Source organism: Cygnus atratus, chromosome 16 (genome assembly GCF_013377495.2).
Source record: "Cygnus atratus isolate AKBS03 ecotype Queensland, Australia chromosome 16, CAtr_DNAZoo_HiC_assembly, whole genome shotgun sequence".
Taxonomy (NCBI): Eukaryota; Metazoa; Chordata; class Aves; order Anseriformes; family Anatidae; genus Cygnus; species Cygnus atratus.
The window spans coordinates 15051016-15072723 of NC_066377.1; the positions used below are offsets into that span (position 1 = coordinate 15051016).

At 50.3% G+C, this 21708-nt stretch overlaps 1 protein-coding gene across 1 annotated transcript in view; it reads left to right on the plus strand.

Annotated features, from left to right (window-relative positions):
• The window catches only part of LOC118248855 (rho GTPase-activating protein 39-like), a 52492-nt gene extending 32157 nt beyond the window's left edge, over positions 1–20335 (plus strand). The window contains 8 exon segments of the mRNA XM_035548258.1: positions 4268–4514; positions 4517–4813; positions 7124–7213; positions 13464–13537; positions 14913–15112; positions 16631–16722; positions 17173–17342; positions 17784–20335. Coding sequence (XP_035404151.1) covers positions 4268–4514; positions 4517–4813; positions 7124–7213; positions 13464–13537; positions 14913–15112; positions 16631–16722; positions 17173–17342; positions 17784–17978 — 1365 coding nt within the window. The 3' untranslated portion in view covers positions 17979–20335.
• The last annotated feature ends 1373 nt before the right edge of the window (positions 20336–21708 follow it).

Genomic DNA, 21708 nt, shown 5'->3' on the forward strand with positions numbered 1-21708 from the left:
GCAAAATACCCTTTCTCTAAGAGTGTGAAGATGGATGCCAGGACATAAGAGCTCAGAAGGATGCAGATGGGTCAGGTCAGGTGTCCAACATGCCCAGGGTGGTCAGAAAAAAAAATGAGGGGGAAAAAAGCACAGCGAGGTGGCAGCTCTGCTTCTCCTGGTGTGTCCTGCAGCATGCCACAGCACAGAGCCAAGCCAGAGCTTGCATCTGAAACTGTGTGGGTTTAGTAATTCCTGGTGAGCTTTTCTGCCATGGCTTGGTCTGGCTGCCTTTTGGAGCCTCCTCACTTTGAGTCCCCACAGCACCTCATGGCAGAGAGTTGTGGTAGAGTTACACCTGCTGTTAAAAGGCATTCATGTGGTCATTGTAAATCTGCTGTCTGGTCATTTTCGTGGTGCTTGTTTATCCTTTGGTAGCCCTCCCATGTCCTCTTTGAGCTGGGATGGTCAGAACCAGTGGGGAACAGGATACAGGCGTCAGGATTTGTATGGTAACATGGCAGCATCTTCTCTTGTTCACTGTTGTTATTCTAATAGTACCTTATATTCTGTTCTCCCTTCTGATCCCCACTGAGCATTGAATTGAAATATTCAGAAAGCTGTTGATGATGACCCCAGCATATTCTTGGTGAAAATACCTGTTTTAGAGCCCATAAGCATGACTGCACAATGAATCCGTTTTTTCCCTACCTTACTCTTACTTCTACCTTACTTTTCTCTACTAAATCCTGCACTTCTGCAGGATTTAGTTTGCCATCTTTTCTCCTGTTTGCATTTGGAGGAACTTCATGCTGTATGGTTTTAGTTCAGATTTAGCTTATAATAAATAACATTATACCCTGTGCAGCTTTTGTCTTTTTCTCTTTGCTTACTTTTCCAGTTATTTCACCACTGCTGCACAGCCCAGGTCTCCGCATCTCTTCTGTAGGATGCAGCTGATAACAACCCTCCAGTATGGGAAGTGACTAGTTATTTTAACCCTTTGTTCTCTCTTTTCTCCTATTTATCAGTCCCTGACCTTTCATGAAGAAACTTAGCAAAGCTCCCTGACCATTCTGGATTGCTCCAGTAGATGTGTGAGGTGTAACTGTTCTCTAAAAGCTAGGCTGTCCCTGCTGTATCAGATTTCAGTGTGCATTCTCTTTATTATTATTTCTGATTGGTAGTGCCTGGGTTTCACCTGAAAACCTTTTTAAAACTGAAGTCACTTTTCCTCCGTTTTCCATTTTTCAGGCACAGGGTAGTTTGAGCTTACACATGACTGTGTTACAGATAGTTGTTCAGCAGTTTCATTTCACAGCCTCTTTAGACTTGCTGGAAGGCTGCTATCCCGTCTTCAGGATGTGTTACACCTCATCACAGGGACAGGGCAGAGCTGAGACTTGATGTCTTGATTATGCACAAGAGATGGGTTGGGCATAGACTGTAAATAACCTTGAAAATGAAGAATACTTTGTATGTGGGTAGGACAAAGAAGGAGAATAAAGTGGAAGATGTGAGGAGATGGATGATGTGGTAAAGATGAGTCCCTAAACAATCTGTATTCATAAATGCTCTGAGATACAATTGCTGCCTACCTTGAAAATGGCAGCACAGAGTTTGAGTCGCTAGCAATATCCTACACTGGACCTGTGTGGTGGGGATGAGAATTCGGAGAAAAGGAAATTAATTATCTCAGGAAGGTGGGCAGAAGTTTTAGGACAGGCTGAGCAGAGGTGGATGTGTGTTGTCAGCACAACTGTAATAGCTGAGTAGTTGAGTGAGCTGATTTTAGAGATAAACTCTAGAGAGTGAAGAGGAGAGAAGCACGAGCCTGCTTGAACCTCTGGAGAGCATGAGGAGGTGGATCCTCAGAAATGACATGCTGAAGGAGTAAATAAGAGTGGTAGGAGGAAAAGCAGCCCTGGGCATGGAAGGTGGACTGAGGATGCAGATGGCAGGGAGAACTGCAGGCAGTGACTTTTAGACAGCACACTGAGTGGCTTCGGAGATGGTGAGGAGATGGAGGGGTAACTCAAGGGATAAAAAAGAAGCAGAATGAAGCAGAAAAGCAGAAGTGATGGTGCCACAGGCTGGCAGTAAGAGATGGAGTGTGATGTGTGCTGATACTGTCATCCACATGTAGGTACGTGTCTGGTGTAAGATAGGGAAGGGTTGGACCACACAAGCCTCTGTCATGAGTTCAGCAGTTCCTCCTTACCAAAAAGGAGAACACTGACTTGCTCTGAATGTTTAAGAAGTAACGTGTATTTTGGGGTTGACTGTGGGCCAGGTCTGGAATCCAGAGTGGCATGCAAGTTAAAGGTGATCTGCAATGACAGGAAAACATATGTTCTATTTCATTTTGGTTTTGCCGTGAAAAAAGCTTACAGGATTTTTGTTTTCCTTTAAAAACCAAAAACGTCAAGATTATCTTGTTTGGCTTTTTCCTTCTTGCTGAGATCTCCTTGGAGAACACAGAGTGAAATGTGGGCTGTTCAGCACTTAGTTGCCGTATGTGGGATTTTCAAGTCTAACAAAAAAGTCTGTTTCTTATAACAACTTGTTGGGTGCTGGAGTTCAGTACATGTCCCAGGCTGCCACTTCCATCCAAAATAGAGGATTCGAGACAAGCAAAATGAGTGTCTTTTCCTCACAAGTAGTTATTACCCATAATTTTCTTGGGATCAGTGATACCAAAGCTCTAATTATCTAGTTATCCTTAGAAATGGCTGGGGAAGAAGAATGGACAAGTGCTGCATGTAAAAACTGCCCACGGAGTCTGGGAGGAAAGAAGGCCTTTGTCTCTGCTGCTGGTGTCTGTACCCTTGTGATCAGTGGGCTTGTACCTGGAGCAGATAAGGTTTGTTGGTAGAGAGTGTGTGTGGGGAGCAGCTGTCTGTGCTCCTCTGAGGAAGAGAAAAACAAAAACAGTACTTTTGAACAATTCTAATTTAATTTGGAGAAGTTGTGCCTCTCTTGGATAGGAAAACATTGGACGGATCATTGCAGAGGTGTCCCTGAGTCCTGTGCAGTGGCACTTGGAGGAGCGCCAGGTCTGTATCCGCAGCCTGGATCTTCCCCGAGGACGCTGCGGGGCTGGGCATGTTCATCAGGAGGTCGTGCTGCTTCTGTAGGTTACAATAAGAGCCAGCCCCGGTGGTGGGAGAAGCTGGCTCATGCAGGTATCCCAACTCTCTCACTTCACAAACTCAAACACACCTGAAATCATGTGATTTGAGCTTGTAATTGAGCACGGTGTAGATGGCAGCCCCTGGGCACCCATCCAGCTGTTGCTGCAGGTGTAGTCGGGTACACCTGGTCCTTGCCCAGTGTCCTGGGACACTCAGACCCGTGAATCCCCATCAGGCCTTCAGATCTCAGTGGTAGCCTCAGCAGTTGCTTTTGCAGAGCTCGATGCAGCAGTGGATGTGAGAGTGTTCGTCCCAGGGTTGTGACTATGTCAGACTTGTTGCCTGCCCCCAGAATTGCCATTCTTTCCTCCCAAAATACCTCTTTGGTTTGTATGACTATCCTACCTGGGCGTCAGTCTTGCCATCAAAGTAGCTGTGCTCGTGCTCCACAGTGCATCTGTCTTAGCTTTTGCTACCCAGTTTGTGGGCCTGGCCAGTATTTCCATTAGGAAAGTCCTGGTGGACCTGACGTGCACGTTTTGAATGCCTGGATACGGAGGCTTTGCAGGCGCAGGCTGCCAAAGCTCAGAAGCTCCTGACGGCAGTTAGCCACAATGATTTTATTTTGTCTTTTCTTACTAGAATTTGGAAAAATATTAAAGGCAGGAAGCAACTATGGGACTGTAGCAGCCACGAAGGGTGGAGGCAAGAAGGTAGGAGTGCCTGGCTGCCTCGTCTCTGCCACCTCCTGGTGTTCCCCACCCTCCTCCTGGGCTCCCCTGGCTCCAGGGAAACCAGGAGGTGAGCAGGGAGACACTTGGCGCCTTGGTGTGTCCACATCGCTGCATGGCTCCTTTAGGAGTCAGCCCAGCTCCTGCCTGGGCTGTCTCCAGGTGCCCTGGAACAACTTGGACAATCAGCCCTGTTATCCCACGTCCCAGAGACTCCCTTGGGGACAGTGTCAAGTGTGTGACTGTGCCAGCCAGGCTCTTGCAGAACTACAGTTGTCAGCAACATACTCTGCAAAACCCCTTGTTTTGTACAGATTCACTGTTTTCCAGTTGCTGGTAGCCTCATGTCTCACTGTTGTTAATTTTCCTGTCAGGATAAAGAATCAGATAAGCTGCTTTTAACACATCTGTTCTCCTTTGCAGCCTGGGACAATAGAGGTGGACCCCAAGCAGGAGAACAGCAGCCAGCCCGGTGGCTGCACAGGATATCATTTCCCTTACAATACTCTACGGAAGCCCATCTCCCAGAGCAGCATGGCAGACTGGGCTTCTAAAAACCTGAACATGCACACTCAGGGCATCTTCCGCCGAAGGATCTCCATCTCCAACATGCTGTCATGGAATGGCAGCTCTATCAAAAAACCGATGCTCATCACTAGCAACCGTGCCATCAAAAAGAGGCGTGTGAGATGTTCAAACTGGTGCAGAGCTACATGGGAGATCGCCAGACACGCATGGACCGCAATCACGTGGCATTGGTCACGGTCACCAAGTGCTGGAGCATGCAAGGTTTACGGGATGAGCTCTACATACAACTGATCCGTCAGACAACAGATAATACATGCTACCGAAGCCTGGCATGGGGCTGGGAACTGATGGCCATCAGTCTGGCCTTTTTCTCCCCATCACCCAAATTCCAGTCTTACCTGGAAGGTTATATCTATCGCCACCTTGACAGCGATGAAAACAGTAAGTGCTTCATGCAAAACATTCTGTCCCCAGCAGCACTCTGGTGTGTTTTGCCATTTATTCAGGGGCTTATTTAAATAAGAAACAACAAACAGGTAGTCACCAGACAGCGCTGTGGTTTCCGTCCCTGAGAGCACCATGCACTGCACAAGTCCGTCCTTCCTTAGCAGGATGAAGCAGCCACCAGCTCATCTTCCCCCTACAATTCTCACTTGTGCCTGGCAAAAAAATGCCAGCCCTAGACTGTGCTCATCTTAATGAGCATCATGGCAATATCAGCGCTGAAAAGAGCCACTTCAGCCCCTGCCATGGGCAGAGTTAACTTGGGTTTCTGAAGATGTGGTTGACGTCTTTGAAGTTCTTTGAAGAAGGAAAAAAAAAAAGTTTTATGTTAGTACAGACCTTTTTAGGGAGCCATTGTTAATGTTATAAATGGGCCTCAGCATGGCAAGTAGTCAGGGACCCTGAAGAATAATGGCTTGGTTATGAATAGATGCCATTTATCTGCCTTTTAGAAATCTTGGGTACCAGCCCAGCATTACCTGGAAAGGCAGGTGTTCCTACCTAACCCATATATCCGGTTATTGCTCCAATTTTAAATTGTTATACTATTCTGTTCAAAAAAAAAAAAAAAAGACAAAAGCCAAGTTCCAACCTGAAGGGTATTTATTGGCTGATTTGTGACTATTTTAGCAGTGCTTGTTGTGGCTTGTCCAGTCTCAAGCAAGAAACCAGAATGCCTATGTCCCCCTGAGGCTTCAAACAGAAGTTGAAGCCTCCCAAAAATCCTTAGAGCAGGTGCAGAAATTATCACAGAATCACAGAATCATTTAGGTTGGAAGAGACCTCCAAGATCACCTAGTCCAACCTCTGACCTAACACTAAGAAGTCAACCACTAAACCATATCACTAAGCTCTATATCTAAACGTCTCTTAAAGACCTCCAGGGATGGTGACTCAACCACTTCCCTGGGCAGCCCATCCCAATGGCTGACAACCCTTTCGGTAAAGAAGTTCTTCCTAATATCCAACCTAAACCTCCCCTGGCGCAACTTTAGCCCATTCCCCCTCGTCCTGTCACCAGGCACGTGGGAGAACAGACCAACCCCCACCTCGCTACAGCCTCCTTTAAGGTACCTGTAGAGTGCAATAAGGTCACCCCTGAGCCTCCTCTTCTCCAGGCTGAACAACCCCAGCTCCCTCAGCCGCTCCTTATAAGACTTGTTCTCCAGACCCCCCGCCAGCTTTGTCGCCCTTCTCTGGACTTGCTCGAGCACCTCCATGTCCTTCTTGTAGTGAGAGGCCCAAACCTGAACACAGTACTCGAGGTGTGGCCTCACCAGAGCCGAGTACAGGGGGACAATCACTTCCCTAGCCCTGCTGGCCACACTGCTTCTTATACAAGCCAGGATGCTGTTGGCCTTCTTGGCCTCCTGAGCACACTGCTGGCTCATATTCAGCCAACTCTCAACCAATACTCCCAGGTCCTTCTCTGCCAGGAAGCTTTCCAACCACTCATCTCCCAGCCTGTAGCGCTGCTTGGGGTTGTTGCGCCCCAGGTGCAGGACCCGGCACTTGGCCTTGTTGAACTTCATACAGTTGACCTCAGCCCATCGGTCCAGCCTATCCAGATCCTCCTGCAGAGCCTTCCTGCCCTCGAGCAGATCGACACACGCACCTAACTTGGTGTCGTCTGCAAACTTACTGAGGGTGCACTTGATCCCCTCATCCAGATCATCGATAAAGATATTGAAGAGAACATGCACATCTGGGTCATGGGGGCAGCAGTGGTGCAATGCAAACCCTTGCCTTCTGGTCTTACTGGATGTGCAGTATTGGTTAGGGTTTTCATGAGGATTTTCCCCCAAATCCTTTCCCTCCAGCTACACTTGTCCCAGGATTGTAATGTCACCCTGCTGGCACCAGGATGCAGGCAGCAAGGAGGAGTAATCTGAACTATTTGAGTGGGTTATTCCTTCTGCTGATATTTGGGCAATAAGTTTATTTAGGCTTAAGTTTGCGGCCTGGAGCCCCTCCTTAACTATTCAACTATTCAGAGAAGTTGAATGATGTCCTGGGCCCCTCACACATTGTGTTTGGAGCTGGTCGTGGTACAGGACCCCAAGCAGACCTCCCCTTGCTGGAGCTAGACTGGCTGGTTTCATTCCTATCTGTGTGCAGTACTGGGCTTTGGTGTTTTATCGTTCCACATTATTAATCCAGAAGCTCTTTCCACCACACTGAAGGGGAGGAGGACAGGGAGCATTTGGTCCCCTTCGATGCTCACTTAATGGTGCTTTGAATTTTCAGTTGCCCAGCGCATCAAGGAGCTTGTGGATCTGAAAAACAAGAAGAACTCAAAATCCAGGAAAAAGAGGAAACAAAACATGGAAGAGGAAGGTAAAAGGGGGCACAGTATGCAGGGAGCCAAGAGAGGGTACTGCATTAACCTCAGACAGGCTGGGTTGCTGAGCTCTGCTGAAAATCAGACCATTTCTTTAAGCGCATAGACTTAGATACAGGAAACTTCACTGCAGGTGCCCAGTGTGAGGGGTTTGGCCAGAGCGTGGGTTGGGAGCAGTGTGGGTGGCAGCTGGCAGTGCACGGGGCCCCAGTAGCAGTGTGGTGGTAGGTGGGAACCCTTTCACTGACAGGTGATTGAGAAAAAGGGACCTTAACTTGGATGCAGACCTGGGGCAGTAATTTAACCAGTCTGTGCAAGCCGCAGACTTTTGTATAGTACATGCCGGTGTTAAAAGCTGTGTGAGCCAGCACTGTGAAAAGAACCTGTCTTCAATTGTAGCTATGGACTTTGTAAGCCACCACCCAACCTGAGGACCTTCAGGGAGGACATCAACATCTGGCAAAGAGCTCTGCCTTTCTTTTTCAAGTACTGGCTTCCCCTTGTCCATGTTTCCCGGGCTGGCCAGGCCCATTGGTCTTGTGGTCCAGGGCCCGAATAGGATCTCTACTGAATGGACAAGAGCTATTACTCCTTTTTTTTTTTTTTTTTTTTTTTTTTTTATATAAAAGCATTAGCGTTACTCCAGTTTTTACTGCTGGCTGAAGGAGGACAGATAATACTTTTTCTGGCCTAAAATATTCCTGGACAAAAATCTATTCAAGTTTTTATATTGTTTCTAGGAAACTTGAGTCAAGCCTGTGAATTCCTATCAGGCAGCAGTTTATCTCATAGCCTCGGTGTCTTTCGTCGTGGAGAGCTGGAGTCCAGCTTCCTGCATCGTTGAGCCCTGGCTCACTCCAGCATGCAGGTGCATGAAACGTGGAAATTGCAGCTGCGCTCCTGCGGTGATTGCCCTGAGTCACTGCTGCTCAGTGGCTCCTGCAGGTGTGGCAAGTGGCTGAGGAGGCTCCTTGGTCACAGCCCCTGCTGTGAGCTTCTGTCCTTTGCTCTCTCACTAGCCTGTCTCCTGCGGGATTAAGTGCAGAGACCTGAAATCACATGGGGGAATACATATATTGTAGGAATATGTCTTTTTCCTCTCCTTTTCAGGCCCTGAAGAGCTCAGCCTATTCTGAGCCTTTGAAAAGTCATCTTGCTTGTATTAGAGGGATTTTGATATCTTTGTGGGACAGCTCCCTGATTTGCTCTACGCAGGGTGTGCTCAGCCTGTGTGGGCTGAGCCTGTGGGCTGAGCAGTTCTACTGCGTGATTCCCTGTCTGTGTTGTGTGTGCTGGAGTTGGGTTTAGGAAGATAGAGATAGTTTTTACTTATATATATATGTATATATATATATATGACATTGTGTTCAAAAGAACACCAGGAGAGCTTTTATTAAGTTTCCAGAAAGAAGCACTAGAAAGTCAGAAATGCTTTTGTGACTTAGGTGGGTATCTGATGACAGGCTACATGGTGCTCCCTTCACAGGACCCTGCCCACTTCATTGCATAGGAAAGACCCACTCTGGGAACGGAACGGGGCTTTGGAATAACTGAGCTTGCCTGTAGGGCTCCTGCCAGCTTGCTGCAAAGGTTGCAAGGTGCAGCAAGGGAGGCACAGAGCAGCAGGGAGAGAGGGCTGGTGAGTCCCTCGAACTGGCTGTTTCACAAGTGACTAATAGCGATGAGCATTTTTTCTGGAGTCTGACCCCAAGAGTCCAGGGGAGCTGCAGCTGAAGTAAGTGCGATCCTGCTGGAATGTGCCAGGTGCTATCTGCTGCTGGCTGAAAGGGCCAGGTTTTTCCTCAGGGTACCTACAGCTGCTCCACCGGGCCTTTCTGCCTTCCTTGTGTCGTGTGGGTGTGATGCAGTTCCCTGAAGTTGCAGGGTTGTTTCAAGGAGTTCATTAGTAGCTGTGAGATACTTTCCTGCTACTGCATCTGTATGCATCTATTTTACAGAGAAATCCAAACGGAAATTAAATATACTATCTTCAAGTAGACTTTAATAGTATATGTGTAGACATGTATGTCTTTCAGTGAAAAATGGAGTTAAAGCAGTGATTACCCCACTATATCCTTCAGTGCAGAGGCTTGTAAGCAAACACTAAGGTGAGCAGACATTTATCATCTGACAAGCACCCAAAAAATATTTTTTAAGTTTCCCACGCTTACCTCTGCAATCTTCATCTTCCAGTATAATTTTCTGTGAGTAAATGAAGTATGAAGGTGGTGCAAGATCCTTCCATGGATCAGTAACCCACTGAAAATCAGAAGAATAACAAGAAGAAATAAATGATCTGCTTTCGCAGGAAGGATTGTCTGCTGATCCTTCAGGAATGTATGCTGGGCTTTGGTCTGAGTCTGTATAAGGAGGAAAATAACGAGCTGACAGCTTGGTGTTGGTACAGAATTATGCAGGGCTGTAAAAACTAAAGGTGCAGAGGGACCTCACAAGGGTAACTAAGTGACCAAGCAGCAGAGGAAATTGGGTCAGCAAAAGCAAAGTATTGTATATGGGGGAGATGTCCTTAACTGCACATGCGGGGGGAGGCTCTTTCACGTGGGAAAAGACATTTTGCAGCCTGTATATGGATTTCTGAAAACTGTGCTGGGAAGCAGCCAGAAACCCAACAGAAAATGGGGAGCTTTTAGAAAAGGGGCAGAGAGCAAAACGATGCTCAGCCATGGTTGTGCCTGTGCCCGCTACACGTGCCCTGGCACTGGGGTCCCCAGGGGGAAGAAAATTTCTCATTGTTTGTCACAGCAGAAGGATTGGAAGCCACCCAGCTTTGTTGTCGGGCAGCAGGTTTAGGAGTGCTCTGTCTGGAAGCACAAAATGAAGTTATACGAGTCTGCAAAGCAGGGTGTCGTGCAAACAGGTTTAAGAAGAAATGGGACAAATTCAAAGAAGGGAGGTCTGTCAGTTAATGGTTAATGGTCCAGGTGCACCGCTGCCGCAGGATATCTCCCACATGCTGTTAGCAGGAGATCTTAGCAGGGGAATACTCATTTTTTGTGCATCCTGTGTCTGTTTCTCTTTCTCCTGGCAATTGATGCAGGCTGCAGACTCACGTGGGCCTTTGCGCTGATGAAGTCTGGCAGTTCACATGTAGGGAATGGTGATGGAGCAGCATTACCAGGATGCAGAGGAACATGCTGGTGGTGTAAGGAAGGGGGAGGATGGGCTAAGGCACTGTTGTGGATGGAACTGCTTGTTTAGATCCAAACCAGGAGCACAGCACCAGCTCAAGGCCTGGGAGGCTCCTACCCTGCAGGCTGGAGCCTGCCTGCACCAAGGGCTTCGGGCCAGGTTGAGGTCTGTGAGGCGCAGTGGTAGAGCACAGAAATATTGAGACAACAGCTTCTGCTGTGCTAAAATATGTGTCCCGTGGCTGGGTTCTGAATCCACATTGTTTGCTGCATTTTTAAGACATTTTTTGGCAGGAAGGCGTTCGAATCTGTTCCAGAAGGTATGCTCCTGTATGTGCATTGCCTGGATTTTAACTTGTTATAAAAGGAGAGGCTCTTCAGGAAGCTCTTTGCATGTGTTTTTAGGCCAGCACATGGAAAAATATTTTCCTTTGCAAACTGTTTTTCACTGTGTGGGTTGTGAGGAGCCTTCTGTTCCTGAGCTCCTGGGGCTACTGTGGTACCACAGGAAATAACAGATCAGCTTGGATTTTACAGACTCATCATGTGCTCAGAGAAGTGCAGTTACCTTGTGTTAGCCTGTCCTGGTCCGTGCAGGCTAAAGCTACTTGTCCCTGCACCACAGGGCTCAGCCGGGGAGGGGAGGCAGTACCTGGCCGCCCTGCTGAGGACAGCCGACTGCGTTTTGTGCTGCGGGCAGGGCCCTAGCTGGACGTTTTGAGAGCTGCCAGATGGTCAAGTTGGGCCAATGGCTGCAAAAAGCAGCGGCTAAGGCCGAATCCCACTCATCTCCCTTGCCTTTCTTTCCTCTCCAGCTCACCACTAGCTTCTGGGCCTTTCTGAGTCCCCTCCACACCCCGCAGGTGCCCTGGCAGCCGGCAGCGCTCGCAGCAGGGCCGACCTCGGGCGCATCACAGGAACGCGTGCTGCTCCTGCAGGGCGCGGCTCCCTGATGGAGCTGCCATTCGTTCTGTGCCAGTGGCAGCAGCAAGCCCATCACCCTGTGCCTCAAGGCTCCATCTGCTTTTTTGGCCATGCAGCTCCGTGGGCAGTAGCAGGTCCAGCCCCTTGTGCAGGGGGCGAGTTTAGTTGTCAGTTTATTTGCTCGAAATTCCGTTGGTCAGTGCATGGCCCCAGAGCCCCCCTTGGGTCAGAGGCTGCAGCTTGAGCATCGCTGGGAGCAGGATGCCTCGCCGCACACAGCACAGGATGTAGGGTTTAGGCCTTTCCCAGGGTGTTTTCTGGGAAAACAGGCTTCACCCAAACACGCCCTGGTGCTGCCCACTTGTCAGCAGTGCAGGCTCTCTGAAGTAACCAGTTCCGTTGCAAACCGTGTTGAAGTCTTAGGGTGATCGTGGGTTTCATGGTCTAATTACATTGTGAAAAAGTGTTTCCTATCATTAGTTTTGAAGGCGCTGCCTCCCGTGTAATTGTTCAGTTATATAGACACAGTGCAGTCTTTTTCCCATTCACTCCTTCGTAAACTGGAGGACCCTTCACTTTGGGTCTGTACATTTTAACAACAGAAGCAGTAACCCGACATACTGAAACATCACAAAGCAGTTCACTGTGTTTGTTTTCTTTAATTCTTAGACATTCCCAGTATAAATCATGTCTGGAATTAGCAGGATTTTTGCATACAGAGAGTATTTTGCTTTAGATATTCCCCAGAGAAATTCTTAAAATTGACTTTCCTTTTTGCCTGTGGGATGCTGTTGTACCTCCTTTGGCATTTCTCCAGTGTAACAGGGAGGCTGCACTCCAGACGTTAAAGTCGACCAGATTCATTGAGGCAGGGTGTGCTTGTTTCATCTAGGGGAGCCAAGGGCTGTGGTTTGTCTGCTGGCTGAGAAGAGAAAAGCACAGCTTTTCTGGAGGAAAGCACAGCTCTCCCCTTCATGACTTGTCATTTTGCTTGGGGAGAGCTTGTCTTCTCTCTACATTGAGAGGATTTGAGGAACTCCAGGATCCTGACCAGCTTACCTAAGCTGCAGAGTGCTTGAAAGGCTGATCTGAAATAAGCACCATCTGACCAGAATGTAGATCTTAAAAGCCACAAGTATTTTGAACTCTGCTGCAAGCTTTGAGCCTGGCAAGGAATCAAATAGGGCAGATCTATTCACTGCTTTCAGCAAGCAATTTGGGTTTGATTTGAAAAAGAACAAAAGGCCAACGGTTTTGGAAAAACTCTCCCAGCAATCAGTGCTCTGTCAGTGCAAATATTTCCCTTGGTGTCATGGGGGGATTAGCTCTGTGAATCCTGGCTCCACTCACCCTCAAAGTTCACTGAACCAAGCACAACAAGAGCAGCCGTTCTTGCAGAGGGCTGCAGCTCTCGCAGCGAAACTCCTGGGCTCTGGTGTGTCAGGTTTGCCATGCATCACAGAGCACGCGTGAGCGTTATGTTAAAAGGTAATGCTGGAGGAGGTTGCTGCCAGGAAAGTGAGGAAGCTTCCTGCAGGGCTTTGGGAAGATGGTCTCCACTTTTCTGTGCCTCCCCTTGCAGTTGTGAATTTAGGCTCGGTGCTCTCTGGCCCTGGCACGTTCCTGCCTCTCTGACTATCCCAGTTCTTGAATCATAAACAATTTGTTTAAAGCACTCAAAATCTTTCCTGGCAAGAGACTACCTCTGCATGCTCTTTGGTTGAGATCGAGCGATATTTAAATACCCAGTCCTGTGTGTGTGAGTCCCACAACTCTGGCTCTGCAGCAGGGAACGAGGACTCATGCTCACATGCGTGCCCAGGCTGTGAACGCCAAGCACTGAGTCAGGACGGGGTCAGACTGTGTGTGTGCAGGGCTGTGATCTGCACAAGCAGGGGTGGGAGGTGCAGAGTGCCAGCCTTGAGTCAGAAGTCAAATCCCTCCAAGCCCAAGCAACAACTCGCACTGACACTGCCTTTCTCCGGGGCCACGATGCATCGGCATGCTCCACGTGAGGTTTCGGCAGCCTCTGCCCTGCCTGCAGAACAGGCTGCGCAAAATGGGGGCGGATGTTTGTACCAGTGCAAAGTGCTGCGCTGGTGCTTTGCAGAGACCTGCGACATGGCGGGTGCACAGTGTTGTGGGCTGACGTCTTGTTTATCCTTCCTGCCAGGTCTGCCCATCAGCACGTATGCCAAATACTGCTACCGCAAACTCCAGAAAGTAGCCGTCACCGGAGGCAAAAAGGTGAGTTGTTGCCCCAGTGCTGGGGGCTCAGGCTGCCTGCATGGCACTCTGCTTTCCAGGTCCCAGAGAAATCCGTCCCGTGGTGCTTGGAGGCCACTGCTGATTCAGTGATGGAAAATGGAGATACAGAGAGTGGAGGAGGCTTGGTCACGGCTCCTCTCCCCATGGATGTGTGGGACAAGGCTGCTGCCTGGCTCCTGCTGTGCTCCTGCTTGAGGGCAGTGCCTGCCGTGCTGCTGGCCACAGAGCTGAGTGCTTGCTTTGGGGACATGGACGACAAAGCTGATGGTCGCCTGTCTCCAGGGCAGTAGGAGCTGTCTGTGCAAGGGATGCCCATCACTGGAGGAGTCTCCATTTGCTCACTGAGAGCTTGCCTGGGCCTGGTCTTGCAGCTGGCTTACTGTAGAGTTGCCCGTTTACAAAGTCATGCAGTGGAGATGCCTGGTACAGAGGGGAACCTCTGTGCCGTGCATTATCTGGAAATCCCCCTCCTCCCTTTCCTCTGCATGGAGCTGTGAATGCTGGCATGCAGCCCCAACCTGTCCATCCTAAGTCTCTGAGCCAGATCCGGTTGTCTTTTATTTCTGCAAATCCCTCCGGGGCCTCCCTGCCATCCGGACTCCATGTACAGTAAGTGAATAGCTGAAATACCTCAGGAGGGGTGACGGCTCCAGGGCGTCCCTGTGGGGGCAGAGCAGGAAACGTCCAGGCATGCATCACACACCACCACAGCCCCTGCCTGCTGCTGCCCGCCGAGGGGTCAGCAGAGCCCACGGGAGAAGCGCTCATCCCATCCTGTGCTCTCTCGCCAGGCAATCTTAAAAGCCTCTTCCAAAGCATCCATCAGAAGAAACGTGTCCTGGATGCTCCCTTGGTGCCTGCTTCTCAGAGAGCTTTAGCAGCTCTTAGGGTGAAGCTTTCCCTGATCTAAAGCCAGGCCCTGGGCTTGAACATGCCTGGGATTCTCTTTTCCCAGGGCTGTTTTTCAGCTGTCCCGTGGCCAAGCGTTTGCCTGGTGCCAGGGCTGGTGTACACGTGCCCTCTGCCGGCCTCTCCACGGCCCAGGGACAGGCTGGGCCCTGCGCCTTCCTCTGCCACACCAGCGCAACTGAGCTGCCTCAGACCCAGCGCTGATGGAGTTGTTACCACGTGCAAATCCCTGCAAAAACACCCCAAACTCTCCAAAGCTGCCTCCTGCCAGCAGGCAGCAGCTTCTGTGCTCCTTTTGAGATGAATGAGTTGAACCCTCCTGATTTTGGCACGCGCAGAGCCAGAGCTTTGCTGCTGCAAGGGGCTCCCACGGGGACATCGAGGTGGCATGCACACGAGCAGCCCTCTCAGCCCACAGCTGCACTGAGCTCTCCTCTGTCCCCAGGGCCTCCGTAAACCAACAGTAGAAGAGATAACGCACGCCAGAAATGCCATCGTGACACCGTCACTCTTTGGCAGTTCTCTGGAGGAAATTATGCTGCGGCAGCAGGACATGTATCCGGGTCACAAGCTGCCGTGGGTGCAGACACAGCTGTCACAGCAGGTCCTGGCACTGGGAGGAGAACAGACAGAAGGGATTTTCAGGTGAGCTTCTGCGACTCTGTGTTGCTTTTGATCCACCCACACTATCAGCCCTTAAAGTTGAGAAATCAAGATTGACCTCCATGTGATTCCCCTTCCCTGAGAATAGCACCCTGTCACAGATCACAAGAAAAAACAAACAACTTTTCCAGGTTCAGGAATCATCTGTGTAAGTAGCATCAGTCCATTTGCATGCATTAGCACAGAGGGGACACTGCAGCTGTGATCTGCACTTGTGACAGCACGTACCCAGGCACAGCACTGAGCTTCTATCATAGAATTATTAAGGTTGGGAAAGACCTTCAAGATCAATCATCTGGTTCAACCATCCCCCTACCACCGCTGTCACCCGCTAAACCATGTCCCTAAGCACCACGTCCAACCTTTAACACAACTTAAACAGTAGTTGCCAGTACAGGAAAGGGCCAAGCTTTTGGGTTCCTGGTGGAGCCTGCAGCTACAGCTGTGGTGTGTGAGTTTCCCACACCTCTTCTGGAGGAAGCCTGTGTGTCCTGCTCGTTTCAGTGGCGGGGGGATGCTGCTGCCGAGAAGTGCAGGGATGGCCCAGTAGGTGGAAAGCTGAATTTAACTGGGAGTGACTGGCACCAAACAGGGACTAAAGCACAGCGCAGCACTGTACTGCTGTGACTTGCAGCGTCCCTTGCAGAAGGCAGGCTGTAGAGGAGGGAGCTTTTCTAAGAGTAGCTTGCAGGGACCTTACTACAGTGCCCTGTTTGTAGGTTTGCTGCTTTTCTCCTGCTTTCAATGTGTAATTAACACTGGAGGAGAAGTTACAGACAATTATCACACATGGGATCTCCCTGAACATATCATGCTGAAAGGCAGACCGGTGCCAATCAGAACTCTCTCCAGTGACTGAAAGCAATTATAAAGGATGACAGAATCTGTCGGATAAAAGCTCATCAAATGCAACACTTCAGCCTTGGCGATGCACAAGACTCGGGGTATTTTGCTCCTGGGTGAACATGTGAGGATTCAAGGGAGACAGAGAATCTGTATGATGAACACAGGGGTTTAGGGGTTGGTTTGGTTGTTGGTTTTTTTTTTTGTCATTGTTGTTTGTTTTAAGACTTTAATTAGTTTTTCAGTTATTAAATGTAATTTAAGGTAGCTAGCAGAAGACTCAACTTTGCCCTGCAATAGCTTCTAATATCTTGGCTTATTTAGCCAGAGGTGCTTCTTTTGTCTGGCCTGAATGTTTTGCGGGAAGGCCCAGTTACAGGAAATAATTGCTTCTGAGGACAAAATGACAGTGGATGTCTGAGTTAGTGGGAAGGAGACAGGTGTTTCTTCCACACCCATCTTAAAGCTGTGTCTAAAAGCAGACAAGCCATTCTTTCTGATGAACTGCTTCTGTAGCTACTGCTGCTGTGTGCTCCCTTCTCCCCAGGGTCTCAGAAGCAGTTTTGGAGCCACCATTTGCTGGCGTGCTGTCACGCTGGGCACATTGCCGAGTACTGTGCGCTCTCTGAAGCATTCTTGCTGTGCTTCTGTTTGCAGGATACCTGGTGACATAGACGAAGTCAACGCATTGAAGTTGCAGGTGGATCAGTGGAGAATCCCAAGTGGCCTCAGTGACCCCAACATCCCAGGTAGGGGAATGCTGCATGTGTGCACGGTGCAGCCTTAGCCATGGTACAGTGCAGCAGGGAAGGTGCAGGAGCAGCCCAGGATGCATGCTGCTGTTTGGTGACACGTACACAGTGCTGTACTCTGCAAGCTGTCTTCACCAACTGGCTTTTTATTCTGTGCCTTTCTGCTGCTTTTCCAAATGCTGTCCATGGGAAAGCACCGGGGGTGGTGGAGGGTCCGTCGGAGCGAGGCTGTATGAGCCCAGCAGCCTGCAGGGCAGCTGGGAGTCGTTCAGGAGCAGCACTCTTCTTTCCAGCAACTCTGACTTGCCCTCTAAGGTGAAACGGGACAACTGCAGAATCCTTCCTCTGTCCTCTGGTTCCTGAGGCATTCAGTCTCTGTCAAGTTTGTCTCTGAACATAGTGGGGAGGTAACCAGAGCTGTTCTCATGCACTCTGCTTTCTGCCCAGCCTCTCTCCTCAAGCTGTGGTATCGGGAGCTGGAGGAGCCTGTGATCCCCCAGCAGTTCTACAAAGAGTGTATCAGTAACTACGAGAACCCTGACGCTGCCGTGGCTGTGGTGCATCTTTTGCCGGAGCTCAACAGACTGGTGCTGTGTTACCTCATACACTTTCTGCAGGTAGGCAGCCCCAACCATCCTTGCCTCTGATGCCAGCGAGGAGCATGGAGCACAAGGGGGGGCACAGTTGGTGGGCCGTCTGTAGTGCGCCATCAGCTGGCGTTTAGGATCTCTCATTTGTATTTAAGGTGGGATTAATGGAGGGACGTTTGCTGGGCTTGTCCCTTGTTGGAGCAATAAACTATATTCTCGATCTTGTGGAGTATGGGGCTGGTCCCAAAGGAACAGGTTGAGATCTGCAAGGTGTTCCTGTCTGCTGAGGCTCCCACACCATCAGCCAAGTCAGAGCATGGTGGTCTTGCCCTGTGAATGCGTGGCTGTTGGGGCACTGTCCTTCAAGGAGGCCACATCTCTGCTGTCCTTGCATCTCTTCTTAGGCCACGTTTGGAGTCTCTTGCCCTTTTCTACTGCTACAGCTCAACTTTTCCTTATTACCTGCAGATCTTTGCTCAGCCATCAAATGTGGGCAGAACGAAGATGGACGTGAACAACCTGGCCATGGTGATGGCCCCTAACTGCCTGCGCTGTCAGTCTGACGACCCTCGCATTATCTTTGAGAACACACGCAAGGAAATGTCCTTTCTTCGCATGCTGATAGTGCACTTGGACACCAGCTTCATCAAAGGGCTGGTTTGAGGCACTGGCCCTGGGGTCCAGGACATTGCCCTGGGGAGTCATTGGGTGCCTGAAGTCTTCTCCTCTCTGCTTAGATTTCTTCTGTTGTCCTTGCTGCTTTCACACCCCAGGTTAGCCCCTGAACGTCTCCCAACATGTCCCTTCAAGGACAAGGACTAGACATTCTTGAAAGGCTTGGGCATTTCAGCAGCAGGACCTGGAAGTCCTTGGACATGCCAGGCCAGTGTGTGTCAGAGGTGGGGAAGGCTTCCTCCTTGGAGCCACAGAACTGGCTGCATTTTGAAAGGGCTGTGACATCCATGAGACAGCTGCCTGAGGCAGTGAGATTCTCCATCTCCCTTCCAGAGGAAGAGTTGGCTTCAGGTAGGAGGACATCACTCCTATATTGTGGCACAAGCTGGTCCTGGGGGACATAACTGCCTCACAGGGGATAACTCCACTGCTATGGAGCCAGCCTGGTTTACCTCTGCAGACTGTTGGTTTGAAGCGTGAGGGTGGTTCTGGCACCCCGTGGTGCTGTTGGTAGATGGATGTGAAGGTGCAGGGGGTTGGCTGAGTCAGAGGGATTCCTGGGACTGCCCTGATGAGTGGAAGCATACTGCAGCCCAAGGAGAGACGTCTGAGCCTCTGCTGCTGGGTGGCCAGCCGGCCAGACATCCTGTGCCTGGGAGCTCGGGCAGGCCAGCTCAGCACAGCATCCACCTCGCCTTCTCCTTTAGGCAGTTTCAGAGCTGCACAGCAGTGTGGTCAGCCTGTGGGACCAGCCTTGCGTGGAGCTAAACCAGCACCACCCACACCATGGGGCCTGGGGACAAGAGGAAGGCTGCATACCTGGCCACCTACAGATGCAACAGCCGTGTTGGCATCCTCCTAATGTGGGCCATGTCCTCGAGGGGTAACCCCACCCAGCCTCGTAGCTCCTTTCTGCCAGGCCCTTGTTGCACGTGCCATATGAGCTGACACCAGTTTTCCTGAAGAACAGCTGAGAATGTGCCAGTGGTGCTCAGAGCGGCCTCCGCGGCTCCAGCACCCCCTTTTCCTGGCACCAGGTCCTTCACAGACAGCTCTGCCCACCCTCTGGTTCAGCCCTGGTCCAAAGAAAACAGGGAAGACCACCAGTGGGAAGAAGTGCTCCTGTGCTGAGGTGTGCCCTTCCAGGCAGGGCAGCAGCATTGCCTCTTGCCTGGAGTCAGCTGTGGCACCCGTGCTTTTCCCACCATATTCTCACTGGATCTGCAGAGGGTATAGGAAGGGAAGGGAAGAGGCAGGTCCAAACAGCTGAGGTGCAGTGGAGCCTGCCTAGGGTACTGTCAGGCTGGCAGCTCAGTGTCCTCTCTTTTGCTTTTAAACCCCCACAGCTCTCCATGTGCCACCAAGAAGTGAGGCACAGCAAGGGGCAGCACATAGATTTCCCTGCAGCCTCCAGATGCTGTTGCATGTTCCTTAGCAAGCAGCAATCTCTAATTCTGTGGCATCCTGGCATTATTCTTTTCATTTGAAGTGTTTTCTGTGCTGGAGGCAGATCTGCAGCAAAAAGCTGCATGCTGGGATCATTCATGCAATGCTAAGTCTACTGGTAGCATCCAAGGTTGCATTTGCATTTCTGCACCCCCTCCCTTTCAAGTGGGGACCTGGAATCGCCCTCTTTGGATTGCAGGAGCCAAGTGGGGAGCCAAGGAGCGAGGTTTCAAGCTGATGTCTGAACCTGAACCAAAGGCATGGACACAACGTGCCATGTGCAGGGGGTGCCCTGAGTCTGTTTGGATCTCTCTCTGTGAGTGGGGTTTCCAGGGCACAACTTTGCTCAGAGAGCTCCGCAGTGCAAATCCATTTAGTGCCCAAATGAGCCGAGAGTCGTGGTCCCCCTTGTTATACCAGATGCTTCTGTGGTCCAGGAAACCTTGCTCCTTTGTCAGGATTAGCTCTGTCAAACATGCCAAAAAATGTGCAAGGATCTGCTTCACACACTCATCCTGTCCGAGTGCTTCCAAGGAGTTCAGCTCTGTTTCGCCTTCCAAAGTGCTGAGCACCTTGTGCTTCAGATTTGGGGCCACATTCAGAGAAACACAGAGACAGGCAGGCAGTTACCAGCTTTGCCATGTTTTGCCAAAATTTGAACCGTTGAACAGGTTCAGGGTGCCACATCCTGGCCCCATGAGGGCTGGAGCAGCCATGTGCTTGCCCCCTTCTTTGGGCTGCAGATGCGTGTGTCTGCAGCCAGCCACCAGACTGGTGATCCATGTTATTCCTTGCACTTAGCTGTAGCAGGCAATCAAACCATAGGCATTTGCTGCTATTACAAATGAATGCTTCTTGCCAGGGCTGTAAAATAGGCTAATAAATTACACTGGATATTACTTTCTTTGCCAACAGATTTGTAAATACAGATCAGTAAAGCAGCCTCTCTTCTGTTATGATAATAAATACAATCTCCATAGTTGTCCCTGGTTCTTTTTGTGAATCTGATGTGTGATTGTGCCTGCCTGGAGCTGCAGGTTTCAGCCTGGATGTCAGTGTTCATGAATAATATTTGGGAACCAGCATGACATCAGCACTTGGAAAGCAAGCTGTGGGCTATTTCTGTTGTTTGTAAATCTCAGGGAGCTACTGTGGGGCGCTCAGTGAAACTGGGAAGAGATCACGGGGAAGCAGATAAAGGAGAATACTTTATGCGGGAGCAGTTACCTTCTGCAGCCCTTCAGGGTCAGAAGGGAATTAGGCAAGTTTATGGGCTATAGCTCCACAAACGGGTAGTCAGAGGATAAGACAGGGATGTACTGCTAATATCCCTAATCCAGCAGCTGCGGGTGTCGCAGGCACCTGCTTCCTCTGCATAGTCTGTTCTCTTGCTGGAGATGTGGTTAGACAGGCTGCAGGGCTGACCCAGCTGGGGCATTTTTATGTTCAGATTGGAGGAGTTTCTGGATCTTTCCTCCCCACCCCAAGAAGGAGCTAGGAGCCATCTGTGTTGGTGCTCCAGACTCACACCGGTCACATCCTGTGGTGGAGCTGCAGCACAAGTGCTACCTTTGCCACTTCAGTCGGGTGGTGACAAGTTACTGTCCTGGGTCTCACCAGTGCTGCCGATGCTCTGGAGCTGATCATATCCTGGTGGCACTGGGAAAAGGCGGTGCACTTAGAGCAAAGCAAGTAAGGGCTGCTCCGGTCACCCCAGCAGTATGCAATCACCTGCGATGGCCAAATTGTGGTCTTCTCACCAGCTGTGCTGTCAGGACAGACAAGGAGTGGACCTGTAGCTCTCAGGACAGGCAGCAACAACAGCAGAAGGAAGAGCAATAGTCTTTTAACCTCAAACAGCCCTTTCCTAGGTGGAGGTTGGCAGCCTAACATTTAGGTGTTCCCCAAGGCTTTTCTGTGGAATGAGCTGATTTGGCCAAATCAATAAAGCCCACAAACCAAGGGCTTCAGCTCAGGCTTGGAGGCTTGGGCTCACTCCTGCAGTCACCTTGGCCCGTCTTGTTGCCTGCACCCCTTAAAAAATTGAGTGCCAGCCAGGCTCATTACAACCTTGTGGCTGGTTCTCAGCTCCCACCTGCAGCGCAGTGAGACCCTGTGTGTGACAGTGGCTTGGGACACGGCTCACCTGTCCTCCGCACCCTGTGGAGAGGCAGCACATCCAGCTTGTCCTAGACCTGCCACCGGTTGCGGAAGGGTAATGTGTCCCAAGGGGTCTGCACCCTTGCAGTGCTGCATGCTCTGGGGGGTGGTG